General features: G+C 47.1%; 1 protein-coding gene across 1 annotated transcript in view; it reads left to right on the top strand.

Moving 5' to 3' along the window:
• MYH13 (myosin heavy chain 13) overlaps nucleotides 1-14025 on the top strand; it is a 77623-nt gene that overhangs the window by 55692 nt on the left and 7906 nt on the right. Inside the window, exons 22-31 of the mRNA XM_064270363.1 lie at nucleotides 1503-1679; nucleotides 3032-3177; nucleotides 3290-3380; nucleotides 4313-4702; nucleotides 6969-7095; nucleotides 7194-7312; nucleotides 10359-10555; nucleotides 10946-11129; nucleotides 11965-12130; nucleotides 12805-12929. Of these exons, the coding sequence (XP_064126433.1) occupies nucleotides 1503-1679; nucleotides 3032-3177; nucleotides 3290-3380; nucleotides 4313-4702; nucleotides 6969-7095; nucleotides 7194-7312; nucleotides 10359-10555; nucleotides 10946-11129; nucleotides 11965-12130; nucleotides 12805-12929 (1722 nt within the window). The remainder of the gene's footprint in view (nucleotides 1-1502; nucleotides 1680-3031; nucleotides 3178-3289; nucleotides 3381-4312; nucleotides 4703-6968; nucleotides 7096-7193; nucleotides 7313-10358; nucleotides 10556-10945; nucleotides 11130-11964; nucleotides 12131-12804; nucleotides 12930-14025) is intronic.

Here is a 14025-nt window from a genome sequence, read left to right as displayed (position 1 = left end):
GCCTAGCTCTTAACCACTGTGCCACCAGGGCTCCAGCGATGAAAATGCCTACAGAGGCTAGGCAGAAAGTGAAGGGGCAGACACTGAAGGAAGCGGAAGCTGGATGACCGTGGGCAGAGGTGCGAGGGCACAGGAACCCTCCCGCGTTGTTGCTGGGGCGTGGTCTGATGCAGCCCTCAGGAGAGCCGCTGGAGCCGTTCAGCCAAAGTCAAAGTACTTATGCCCCCACCCAGCGGTTCTGCTCCCGGGTTAGACCAAGGAGTCCTCCCACAGTCCTCACAGGGACATGTACGAGGGTGTCAGTGGCAGCATTGCTTGGGGCGGGGGACAGTCCGAAGCAATATCAGGGTACCCCTGGGGAATGGAGAGGTAGGATGTGGTGACTGCACACCAGGTGTGCTCTGCAGCCATCAGAAGCAAACAGCTCGTGCACACAGGGCATCAAAGATGGCTATTAAAGACCTAGGACTGAGGAGGGAAAACCGTAAGAAATGAAATGCCCAGCACCACACTATTTGTGTAGACTAAAGTTATGTGCACTGGATACAATATAAACATTTTACAAAAATACATAAATGCACACGGCATGGATTATAGTGAACCGGTTGCCCATGAGGTAGAGTAAGAAATGAGGTCAGCCGGGTGTAAGATGATAATGGCAGCTGACACTCAGCTTCCGTGTTGAACAGACAATTGGCAGGAGTGGAAAGTGACAATAGGGAGGGGTGGAGACTGCGGCCAACTTGCCCTGTCCACAGGTGGCTGCCACTACTCGGCTCCAGCCAGCTGTTGCCAGGTGGGAATATGAGCCCAGCACTGCCAAAGCCTCTAAGTTTCTCTGAGAAAACAGAGATCCAGATTTTACATGAAATCTCATTATTTTTCCATGTTGGTGACTTATTCAAAAACTGCAAATCCCTTCGTGGCCTAAGGAGAAGATGTCCGTGGCTGGATTCAGCCGTGGGTCAGGAGTTAGCAACATCTGGTCTGGGAGAATTTCGTACGTGAAGAAAGGTTCAGCTTAATAGCCTGAAGCTGCACTCTTGGTGCCCGTGTCCCGCTTCCTGACAACGCAGGGTTCCCATTCTGGCTTTTCTTCATAGCATCTCACGTCTCCCCTTCCCCCTTCCCCCTGTCTCGTTCTAAACCCCAATCAGCCAGCCTGAGAAACAAATCCCGGGGATGTATTATGAGTGGATATAGACTGATGTTACCTTTCAGAGGTAGCACATTTGCATTTTAATGGCAACCTTCCTTCTAAGACATAACTCCCTCTTTAAAGGAGTAACCCTAATGAGAGGATTCGAGGCACTGGGATAAGCCAGTGGGGACCGTAAAGAACTGACAGGCCGCCAATTCCAGAATCACACAGCCAGTGCCTGTTGTGGAGGGAAAGAAGCAATAGCAAAGAGAAAAAAAGTGAAGAAAAAGGAAGCAGTAGTCTTTGTTGGGAGCTTCCAGCTTAATTGTTTGACTATTAAATTGTGTTGATATTCTCCTAGGTGAAGAATCTCTCTGAAGAAATGACAGCTCTTGAAGAAAACATTTCCAAACTGACCAAAGAGAAGAAATCGCTACAGGAAGCCCACCAGCAAACCTTGGATGGTCTCCAGGTTGAGGAAGATAAAGTCAATGGCCTCATCAAAATCAATGCCAAGCTCGAACAGCAAACGGATGACGTGAGGATATTTTACTGTTCTGTTTTAACATCGATTACTCGAGGAAGCCTGGTGGGAGGGTTCACGTAGAAGGCAGGGGTTGGAAGCCCAGGCTCTGGAATCAGAATCCCCGAGTTCGAATCTCAGCCCCACCTGTGAGCGAATTGGGACCACTGAGCGAACCGCGTAGCCCGCGAAGCCTCAGTTTCTGTACTGTGCCGTGAGACTACAGTAGCTTGACCGCAGAGGGTCCCCACAGAAAGCTCAGCACACAGGAAGTGATCAGTAAAATGTTAGATGATGATACTGTTGTCTTCGCCATCATCATCATCATCATCACTGGCATCCATCTGTAGGTCATTCAGCTTCCAAAAACTCCACTCCTGTTCTAACATTATTAAACAGCAGCCCCATTTGTGGACACGAAAGTTATTATTTCCCCCGAGCATGTTACATTTTTGTCCTTGATGTAAGAGCCAGGTTTGAAGTGTTCAGATTTTATGCATGACTGTGGCTAGAGCTTTTCCAGATCGCTATAGTTTTCCTGAAGCCCTTGTTGTTGTTGTCATTGTTGTTTGTTGCCCTCAAGTCAGCCCCCAGCTCATAACCATCCATGAACAGTGGGACAAAATACACCTCAGCCATGCACCATCCCTGAGATCAGTTGCAGATGAGACCACGGTGATCCATAGGGGTTTCACTGGCTGATTTTCAGAACTAGTTTGCCAGGCCTTTCTTCCTAGTCTCACCTTAGTCTGTAAGCTCCTCTGAAACCTGTTCATCATAGCAACACACAAGCCTCCACTGACAACGAGTGGTGGCAGCACATGAGGTGCGTTGGCTGGGAATCAAGCCCAGGTCTCCCTCATGGAAGGTGAGAATTCTACCACTGGACCGCGATATTCCTTTCCCCACACCCATCCCGAGTACACACACGCGCACGCACACTGAATTCCTTACCTAAATCCCCCAGGGCTGGCTGACAGAGGGGGATGAGTGCCAGTGTCCACTCCAGGGCATCACAGGCACAGCTGTAGCAGCGGCCGTCCACCGACACACCTTTGTCCTGTGCATGCAAGAGTACACAGTACGGGCACCACGTTCCTCTGGGAGACACGGGCTGGAACAGGTCAAGTGGAAATGGGCTGAAAGAGGCCCTGGGAGCACCCTGGGAGACCCAGGCCCCTGTGCTTGCCTTTGCAGGAGAGGAGGAGGAGAGGCAGCAGGAGGGCTTGCTTCTTTTGAGGCAGACACTCGCAGCCAGCACCCGCTGGGAAACCAAGGAAGGAGGCCACAGGCCACAGGAGTAACTGCACAGGGTGCAATGCTCATTTTCTCAGCAAGGTCTCAACCTTTCCACTCTGTCTTCCCAGCTCGAGGGCTGCTTAGAGCAGGAGAAGAAACTGCGGGCGGACCTGGGGAGACTGAAGAGGAAGCTGGAAGGAGACCTGAAGATTTCCCAGGAATCCATTACAGATCTAGAAAACGCCCAGCAGCAAATGGAGGAGAAACTGAAGAAGTAGATATTTCATTTTCTCTCTTTGTGTCTAAGCCATAAAGCAGCCCCTCCTCGCCTCCTTAAAAGGCTTATATTTCATGTTCTTTAAAAAAAAAAAAAAATCTATTTGCAGGAAAGAGTTTGAAATCAGTCAGTTACAAACCAAAATTGATGGTGAACAAGTCCACAGTTTGCAGTTACAAAAGAAGATTAAAGAATTGCAGGTAGACATGTCGAATCCTTTCCTAATCAGGAAAACCCCTCTGCAAGTACCCCTTGCCCTTTTCCACTTTGCTTCTTTAGCTTCTTCTTCTCTGTCTCTCATTGGAGCTCTAGACAATATTCTGTCCTTTCCTTTAGTTCTTGAAACTAACGTTTTAACTTTCTAAGTAGCACATAAGTAAATTTCCTTGAAAAGAATGAAAATATTACCAATAAGGTGAAATATTATTTATAAGGGCTCTTTGTTCCCATTTCCCAGGACCCTTCTCAGAAGTAACTACCAATTTCAGTCGGCTGTGCATCGTTCTCCGCCTTTTGCCATAATTTTATGTACACATTTAAGACCCAAAGAAAATATATAGGGTATATACACATGCAAAAAATTTGCTCTTGCTCCTTTATTTTTTAGTAGAAATGTTATCATACTGAAAGTGTCATTTTGCTATTTGATCTTTTCATGTGTAAGGTGTTCTGCAGAGCTACCCATGGTAGACAGGGGTCAATATCTAACTGCTTCATGGACTTCTAGAGCATGGCTCCTTCACAGTTGATTTGGCCGTTCCCCTATTGATGGACATTGAGGTTGTTTCCAAGTGTTCTCATTATCGTAATTGACGCCCTGGGTGGTGTAATTGGTTAACATGCTTGGCTGCTAACTGAAAGGCTGGAGGTTTGAGTCCACCCAGAGGTGCCTTGGAAGGAAGGCCTGGCGATCTACTTCCAAAAAATGAGCCATCGGAAACTCAATGGAGCATAGTCCTACTCTGACACATATGGGGTCGCCATGAGTAGGAAGTGGCTCGGAGGTAACCGGTGGCTTTAATGTTACAATGTCTTCTTTGCTTTGTGGTCTCGAGCTCCCACTCCTCTGCATCCAGCCCCTCCCAAAATCCCTCCCCCCGCCCCAGCATTCCTAACACAGTGACCCTTTCAGGCCCGCACAGAAGAGCTAGAGGAAGATATTGAAGCTGAACACACACTCAGAGCCAAGCTTGAGAGGCAGCGCTCTGACCTGGCCAGGGAGCTGGAGGAGATCAGCGAGCGGCTGGAAGAAGCCAGCGGGGCGACTTCCGCCCAGGTTGAGCTGAACAAGAAGCGGGAGGCTGAGTTCCAGAAAATGCGCAGGGACCTGGAGGAGGCCACCCTGCAGCATGAGGCCACGGCGGCCACCCTGAGGAAGAAGCACGCGGACAGCGTGGCTGAGCTCGGGGAGCAGATAGACAACCTGCAGCGGGTCAAACAGAAGCTGCAGAAGGAGAAGAGCGAGCTGAAGATGGAGATGGACGACATGGCCAGCAACATTGAGACCATCACCAAGTCTAAGGTACCTGGCCCTCCTGCTCCTGGCAAACGCAAGGCTGCTGTATGCACCTGCCTGGTGGGCACGTGTGACTTGATGTCGCCCATACTTGCTGAGTGTTCTAAACTGAAACCCCCTTCCCCATTTCTGCCTGCTCCCAATTCCCCAAATTCACTCAAGTCATTCAAAAACCAAGATGCTGCCAAGTCTATTCTGACTCATGACAAGCCCCTGTGTGTCAGAGTAGGATTCTGCTCCAAGGGGTTTTAAATGGCTTATTTTTTGGAAGTAGACTGCCAGGCCTTTCTTCCAAGGTGCCTCAGGTGGACTCAAACCCCAACCTTTGGGTAAGCAGTGGAAAGCATTAACTGTTCTCACTAGCCAGCAACACCAAGCTTGATCTAATGATCTTCCACAGCTCAGCATCTCATCCTCCTTTCAGAGTCTTTCAGAAAGCTTGCCATCCATCTGGCATTTTCTAGAACTAAACCTGTGGATGGGTTGCACAAAGGGCCTGCCTTCCTGGAAATGGTTTTCTACACAGAACCTTCTTAGCCCACACAGTTACTCCCTGGAGGCATAGCCCACGTGAATTTATGCACATGCGGTAGGGTGGATCCAGGTTTTGTGGGACTCGAAGTATTTAACACTTGGGAGGGGAAGAACTCTTTAAGAAAAAAGTATACAAAATTAGGAATACAAAATTAAGTATGAATGTAAATATTTATTTTGAATGAGAAAAATGAGTCACAAGTTACTGGAATCTCAGGATTTGAGTCTCGTTCTTCAGAGGACTCTTTAGGCCATTTGCCAGAAATGCTTACTAAGAAATGCATTCTCATTGAGATGGGTTCTTCTCTCCACCTGGAACATTCTACAGCTCCCAAAACTGGGGCCTATGCAAGTGAGAGGCCCTGAAGCTTAAGCTTTACGAGCTTCATGGAAACCTGCCTCTGCATATGGTTTCAAAGCAAAGCTTTCCTCACAGAAAGACTAAACTAGATTTAAGAGAGCTGCCCTCATTCAAGGGATGCTCTGAGCTAGACTTGGGACTGCTCAGCTGGGCTGGAAGAAGCAGTGACTTCAGATGTGAGGCTGTGGGCCGCCTGCAGAGGTTGACCAGATCAGAGTGTTTGTCTGGAAAAGGAGTGTCAGGTGTGAATCAGAGAGTTAAAATGCACCTTGCTGTCCTTATTTAGGGTCTGAGTTCACTGTCCTGTGCTTGCTTTTGATTTCTTCCTTGCTCCCTACCCACAACCTACTGACTCTGGGTAGTGACTCCTTTTTTCTTTTCTGGTTCCCCATTTTTCTGCCCTTTCTGTCTTTCTTGTTTTTTTCCTTCCTCCATGAAGTTGTGTCTGTATGTATCCTCTCTCCCCCTTTCACTGCAGGGTGGCAGGGTTGGCTGGGTTAGAAGAAACTCCACCCTCAGCCACTTGCTATCCTGGGGCCACCCCTTCCTGACAGCCTCCCTGTATCCATAATTTTTTATGTTCTCAGTTATCAATTTTAAAATTCAGTGAAAGAATTTTATGTTGCTTTATTTTTTTTATAATTTGTTATATCCTTTGATTTTCTTCCTTGTGAGTCAGCTCTTCTTTTTCAAATATCCCTGATTTAGTTTATTCATGCTTGTATTTCATCTTCTCAGAGGGACCCTAAGTCCCCCTGGGGGCTTCTTTTGAATCAAATATTCCTGCCTCTTCTGCTGCCACCTCATGCTTCCCAATTTAAGGAAAAATAGATGCTCAGTACATTTTATTTTATATCATATGGGATGGGGGTAGAAGGGAAGAGGCCTGCAACATACACATGGTTTTTGAACATCTTTCATAGAAATACAGAGCACCTAGCAGCTGGGGAGATGAGTCCTTCCATACCACTTCCACCACAGGGCAACCTTTTGTATTATATTATTAATGACATTCTTAACACCGTTACCTGAATTTACTGTTTGCAAACACATAAATCAGAGGGTAATATTCACATGGCAACAGAATTACTTATAAGATCACAGGTTTCCTTTGAGTAGCATGTTCTCAAAGTAACATATTTACAAATCAGTAAAATACTTATCCACCAACAGCTCACACTCCAAGCTATTGACAATTAAGTAGCAATCATAAATAAAAATAAAGCAAATCTGAAATGATTATGATTTTTTAAACCAATCTTTATGTGTTCTGTATTTTTATTTTACCGTGTAAGAAGCTAAACTAACAAACTGTCCAGTTCAATACTGGGCATCAGGAACTCACATTTTCCTATACATGTTGACATCTTTTTAAAGAGTAACATGGAAAGAATGTGCCGGACCATGGAAGACCAATTCAATGAACTCAAAGCCAAGGATGACCAACAGACACAGTTGATTCATGATCTGAACATGCAGAAGGCACGACTGCAGACCCAAAATGGTGAGGACGAGTTCAGCTCTGTGGTCAGTCTGGGGCTCTGTGGTCCAGGGAGAGGGAAGCCAACCAGCACTGACGCTGGGGGCACATCTGCTTGTTAGGAGAGCTGAGCCACCAAGTGGAAGAGAAGGAGTCTCTGATTTCACAGCTAACCAAAGGCAAGCAGGCCCTTACCCAGCAGCTGGAGGAGCTTAAAAGGCAACTGGAAGAAGAAACCAAGGTAAGGACGCCTCTCACGTGGAATGGCAGCAACGGATGTTGTTACTGTCAGTTGCCATCGAGGGGCTCCGATTCGTGGCAACCCCATGCGCAGCAGAACGAAATATTGCCCAGTCCTGAGCCATCTTCAAGATTGTTGGTATACTCGAGTCCATTATTGCAGACTCTGTATTTTGAGTGCCTTCCAACCTAGCGTGCTCGTCTTCCAGCACTAAATCAGACAATGTTCTGTTGTAGTCCATAAGGTTTTTATTGGCCAGTTTTTTGGAAGTAGCTCACCAGGCATTTCTCCCTCGTCTGTTTTAGTCTGGAAGCTGCACTGAAACCTGTCCACCATGGTGACTCTGCTGGTATTTGGAATGTCAGTGGCATAGCTTCCAGCATCTTATCAACACGCAAGTCACCGCAGTACCACCAGCTGACAAATGGGTGGTGGAGTCAGAAAGAACCTAAGAAACCAGGCAGTATGACCTCTTCTCCCATCAAGTTGGCTGGAGGCAGTACTGCCTCAGGAAGCCTGATGCTTCTCCTCTGTGCCCTACAGTGTGGTAGGAGCCTATTGTTTGAGGCTAGAGGACCTTGGTACTGGATCTCTTTTGTCAGAGCTGGAAAACTCTACCAGGGTATCTATCCTCCAGGCACCTCTGTCCCCCACGGGGTAGGCTGATAAACTCTCCTCTCCAGCTAGGGTTTCCACTCCCCATCACTGCACTATCTGGACCATTCCTGCCCGCATGTATTCGTTTACTCTGTCCAGCAATTCCTCCTAGCCACTTGAAATGGCCTTTCTCCTTCATCACTCCTCGTGTACCACCCGTTACAAAAAAAAAAAACAAAAAACCATTGCCATCAAGTTGATTCCGACTCATAGCGGCCCTATAGCGACCCTATAGGACAGAGTAGAGCTGCCTCAGAGGATTTCCAAAGAATGGCTGGTGGATTTGAACTGCTGACCTTGTGGTTAGCAGCCAAGCTCTTAACCACTATACCACCAGAGCTAAACACCCAATTTTAATCTCCCGTCCTCCAAACAATCTGCATGATTTTCAGGGGCATTCTTGGGACATTTGCATAAATACAAACATCATTACCATGCCCTTGACTTCACTGTGCAGATATTTATGTTTACAACACATGTCTCCCCAGTGATCTATACAAAATAATTTTTCCCCACCATGGCAGCTAGAAAGGAGTCCTGGTGGCACAATGGTTAAAGCGATTGACTGCTAACCAAAAGTTCGGCAGTTCAAAATCACCTGCAGCTCTGCAGGAGAAAGATGTGGCAGTGTGTTTCCATAGAGACTGACAGCCTTGGGAACCCAATGGAGTTGCTGAGTCGGAATTGACCTGACGGCTGTGGCTTTGGTTTTGAGGATACTACCTAGAACAGTGCACACAGCAGGTGCTTAGTAAATGCTGCTAATGTGTGTCCGAGCATTCAAGTAGGAATCCAGGAACCCACAAGATGGCATAAATGTAATTCTGAGTGTGCCATGCACCGCCCAAGACATATAGGGCAACCTTTTGGAATCCCCCCAAGCTCCACCTGCCTCTTCCAGGCTACATTTGTGCCTCATCCATCTTTCAGTTATATGGTGTGGTCTGTGGCAGGCTTCGTGGGGTGGGGGCAGTGAGAACCAGAACCTGAACGAGTAATGAAAAGGTCACTACAGGAGAGAAAGTGTCCCCTGGTGGGGACATAGTAACAGCTAAATTTTCCTTCAAATAGGTTTGCTATTTATTGGTGTTTTTACAGGGATGAAAATGTCCTAATTACTGTACCAGGTCAACAGAGCTCTTTCTTTGATGGTGGTACCAAGGGTGTTTTGTGACCATTAGGTTGAACCTAAACTGTCCTTCTGTCCAGGCTGGGGTGAGGGAGGAAATCTCTGGATGTGTCCCTTCCTGCTTGGGAAGAGGAGGTGGTGACCGGTGTGGGCACAGAGCCCACTGGTGGCACCATATATGCTCCTAGGTTTTACACAGTCATAGCATTCCATCCCATCTCATCAAATAACCATAAACAACCCACTGCCATTGAGCCGATTCTGACTCATAGTGACCCTATAGGACAGGGTAGAACTGCCTGGTAGATTTGAACTGCCAAACTTTTGGTTAACAGCCATAGCTCTTAACCACTGTGCCACCAGGGTTTCCTTTCATCAAATAAAAAAAAAAAATAGTGAGATTTAATTCTGCCCTATTCTCCTCACTGCACCAAGGGAAAGGTCTTAATATAGATAACACCTCTTTAGCGTTAGCTTACTTACCTTTTTATGAAATAGAAAAAATAATAACAAAAAAGTACATTTAAAAAAAAGAGAAGAAATACTGTAGAGTAGGCCTCAGGCACAGAGCCCCAGCAAGCAATGGTACTGAGCTAGAAGTTGATTTGTTGTTGTTGTTGTTAGTTGCCATCAAATGCATAACAGAACAAAACGTTACCCAGTCCTGCGTCATCTTCACAACCGTTGCTGTTTGAGTGCTTCCAACCTAACGGCTCATTTCTAGCATTATATTGGACAATATTCTGTGACCCATAGGCTTTTCATTGGCTGATTTTCAAAGTAGATTGCCAGGCCTTTCTTCCGAGTGTATCTTAGTTTGGAAGCTCCGTTGAAACCTGTCCATCATGGCTGACCTTGCTGATATTTGAAACATTTATGGTATAGCTTTCAGCATCCTAGAAACCTGCAAGCCCCTACAGTGCAACAAACTAACAGATGAGTGGTGGAAAAGCTGATAACATTTCCTTATTTCCATTGCATTTATTCTCGTGGTTGCTTCCTGGTTTTGGCAGATGTTAATGGCTTTCTAGTTAATATCGTGTAATTGTTTATTTTTTCAATAGGTATATTTAAATATAATAAAGGAGTCACTCTAAAGAAAATACTGAGTAAATGAACAGGCGATATGCCTATTTGGCAGCACCTGTGAAACCAGCATGTGAATGATTTAAGTTTGGGAAATGCCACTTTAAATGAAAATACCTTGACTGGAGAAATGGTTAAACATTTCTACCGTTTTGTTACCTCTGTGATTCTCAGGCCAAGAACGCCCTGGCCCACGCCCTGCAGTCCTCCCGCCATGACTGTGACCTGCTGCGGGAACAGTACGAGGAGGAGCAGGAAGGCAAAGCCGAGGTGCAGAGGGCGCTGTCCAAGGCCAACAGCGAGGTTGCCCAGTGGAGGACCAAATATGAGACCGACGCCATCCAGCGCACGGAGGAGCTAGAGGAGGCCAAGTACGGGCTCCCACGTTACGGTAGGGAAGATGCCCCAGGACACAAGCAAAGGGACAGGGAACTTTTCCTACCTTATGGAATCTCTCTTCCTCTCCAGGTCCTAGTGTTTTTGTCATTATTCAGATAGTCCCTCACCCTTCCAGAGTCTCCCCGCCCTTCCCCTGGGGAACTATTCATTCCACTTGGCTCCCTTGGTGGCTCCTTGGTGACCTGCTTTGCCACCAAGCATTTGGGGATTCTTCAGATGATACTTAGGTCCTCTCCGTTCATCAAATTCTGGGTCTTACCAAATGACAATTCTTACAGACTGTTCACTGACATTCCATCTGGCAGTTTCCCTAGACCCTCCGAAATAGTTTCCCTTTGGGAAAAAAAGATCTGGTTCTTTAGGAAAAAACTGGCCCAGAGGCTGCAGGAAGCTGAGGAGAACACAGAGGCAGTGAACTCCAAGTGTGCCTCCTTGGAGAAAACCAAGCAGAGGCTCCAGGGAGAAGTGGATGACCTGATGCTTGACTTGGAGCGGGCCAACACCACCTGTGCCACCCTGGGCAAGAAGCAGAGGAACTTCGATAAGGTCCTTCCCCAACCACCTAGTGGTAGATGTGATAAAAAGTGACAGCCTTTCACACTTGGGTGTGTGCATTGCAAGTATGTTCTGGGAGCCTCTTAAAGTACAGCATCAGTTCCCAGCTTTGGGGATTTGAGATGCCTCATAGAAGCGTCTGGAGTCCCTAGGGGGCAGTGCAAACAGTTAACACGCTCAGATGCTAACCAAAAGGTTACTGGTTCCAGTCCACCCGAAACACCTTGTAAGAAAGGCCCGGCAATCTACTTCAGAAAGATCATAACCACTGAAATCCCTGTAGAACACGGTTCTACTCTGACACACATGGGGTTGTCATGAGTTGGGGTCAACTTGAGGCAACTGGTTTACTGGTGGATGACTCTACTCATTGCCGTAGAGTCAATCGTCACTTATAACGACCCTGTAGGACAGAGTAGGGCTGCCCCATAAGGTTTCCAAGGCTGTAATCTTCACAGAAGCAGACTGCCACACCTTTCCCCTGCAAAGCAGCTGATGGGTTCGAACCACCAACCTTTCCGTTAGAAGCTGAGTGCTTAACCACCGCACCACCAGGGCTCTTTGATGATTCTATGCTTCTGTAATATTCCCTCCAAGTGGAATCTTATTTTTAGTTAAAATGAATTCAGATTCCTTTGAGACTGAAATATCTCTAAGAACGCAGCAGATCACCTGTAAGGATTTCAGAGTTTGGGGCCACCCTCTTTCTTTGGTGCCCAAGGATGGTAGAGTGAAACCCTGGCATGCTGACAGCCCTTGTTGCCTGGGGTTCCCCCAAGTTCCCTGGCCCCTTCTGCTTCCCACACATCCCTTTGTCTTCTCCTAGATCCTTGCAGACTGGAAGCAAAAGCTAGACGAAAGTCACGCTGAGTTGGAAGCTGCTCAGAAAGAGTCCAGGTCCCTCAGTACTGAAATCTTCAAGATGAAGAATGCCTACGAGGAGGTGGTAGATCAGTTAGAGACCCTGAGGCGGGAGAACAAAAATCTGCAAGGTGAGCTCTCTCCCAACCCGCAGCATGTGAGATTTCCCTCGTCTTCCTGGCCCCATCCCCGTTTGTCACGGTCACCTCCAAACACCTCCTGCATCCCACAGCCCCACAAAATCCCCACCCACCCGGCTTCACATTTCCATAGTTTTACCTCACAGCCCAGATCCCCTCAATGTAAAACACTGATGCCGAGAGGCCAAGTCTCCTTTTGGAAAACTGAGGGTTCCGTGGCTTGCTAAGCACCCTGCTACGTTAGAGAACAAGGCCTTGCGGGGATTCTGGCTCTAAGTGGCTTTGTGTCCCTGGGCGTGTCATTCAACCTCTTAGGACCTCAGGCCTGACCTACAAGTTAGAATATCAGACACTATGCCCTATAGAGTCCCTTCTGGTTCTAGAAGACTATGATTCTATGCATTTGCTCTGGCTTTCTTCTGTGGTCCTCAATGTCACTGTTCTGAATACTTGTGCAACTTTAAGGTCATAAAGTATTCTCGTCACTGCTTTCTCTGCATAGTTCAGGTGAGGCAGCCTATCCGTGTCTTGCCAGCACCTCACCTGAATGGTTTCACTCCATCCTCTAGCCTATATAAATATCCTGAATGAATCACCTGTGCCCACATTGTCTGGCAAATGTGTATGCTGTAAACTGGAGCCTAAATCGAGCCTGTCCTTTGCAGAAGAGATTCATGATGTAACCGAGCAGATTGCAGAAACTGGCAAGAATCTTCAGGAAATGGAAAAGACCAAGAAGCAAGTGGAGCAAGAAAAGTCAGATCTCCAGGTTGCCTTGGAGGAGGTGGAGGCAAGTGTCTGGGACAGGACAATTTTGAAGGCCAGAAGAACAGGAACTGATGGATGGAGGCTGAACTCGGCCACCCCCCTGGGGTCCTTCCAGCCAGCAGACTCGATTGGGAAGAATGTCTACTAGAGCTGGCACGGCTGTGCTCTGCAGCTTCGTGTCCTGGATTTCCTCTAGTCCATCATATTTCCCCTTTTGAAAATGAAAAAAGCATTTCATTACAACCTCAGGAAGCAAAGCAATCTCAAAGCAGTCTATGAGCCTGGCTGAATCCCCCAGCTTTAACATACGGTTACAGTCAGTGATCGCCCTTGGCTGTTAGGAACGTTCTGTAGTCAAAATGGACCCCAGGAGCCTATGGGTGGTGCAAACGGTTAAGCACTCAGCTACTAACTGCAAGGTTGGTGGTTCAAAGTCATCCCTAGGCACCTTGGAAGAAAGGCCTGGCAATCTACTTCTGAAAGACGATAGCCATTGAAAACCTATGAAGCTCTGATCTACTTTGACACACATGCGCTTTCCACGAGGCAGAATCTACTGAATAGTAACTGGGGGCAGGGGGAAGTGTACCCCAGACTCTCCTGTTGTAATCAGTTGTGGCCAGTGCAGGGCATACGGTTGAGATATTTCTAGGGAAATTTGAAAGACGGCAGAATAACAGTGAGCAATTGCCGGATCAATATAGCATATCCTGTCATTTTCAGAGAACAGGCCAGCACCTGCTTTATGGTCATGATTAAAATACCAGTTACCTACCAGTTACCAGATTCCATCCAACTCATGGTGATCCCTGTGTGTGAGAGTAGAACTGTGCTCGTATGGTTTTCAGTGGCTGATTTTTCAGAAGAAGACTGCCAGGCCTTTATTTTGAGGCGCCTCTGGGTGGATTCAAACCTCCAACCTTTCAGCTAGCAGCTGAGCACATTACTAAGTGCACCACCCAGAGGTACCATTATAAAAGCAGACATCCTCAATAAAATTTCCACTAATTTAAAAAGGATTCTTTGTTAATAACAGGACGTTTTACTCTGAGCTTCCTTACCGTTAGGGACATTGGGAGCAAGTCATCTGAGCTCTCTGAGCCCTGTGTCTTCTGTAA

This window comes from Loxodonta africana, chromosome 18 (genome assembly GCF_030014295.1).
Source record: "Loxodonta africana isolate mLoxAfr1 chromosome 18, mLoxAfr1.hap2, whole genome shotgun sequence".
Classification (NCBI taxonomy): domain Eukaryota; kingdom Metazoa; phylum Chordata; class Mammalia; order Proboscidea; family Elephantidae; genus Loxodonta; species Loxodonta africana.
This window is presented reverse-complemented; position numbering and strand designations above follow the sequence as displayed.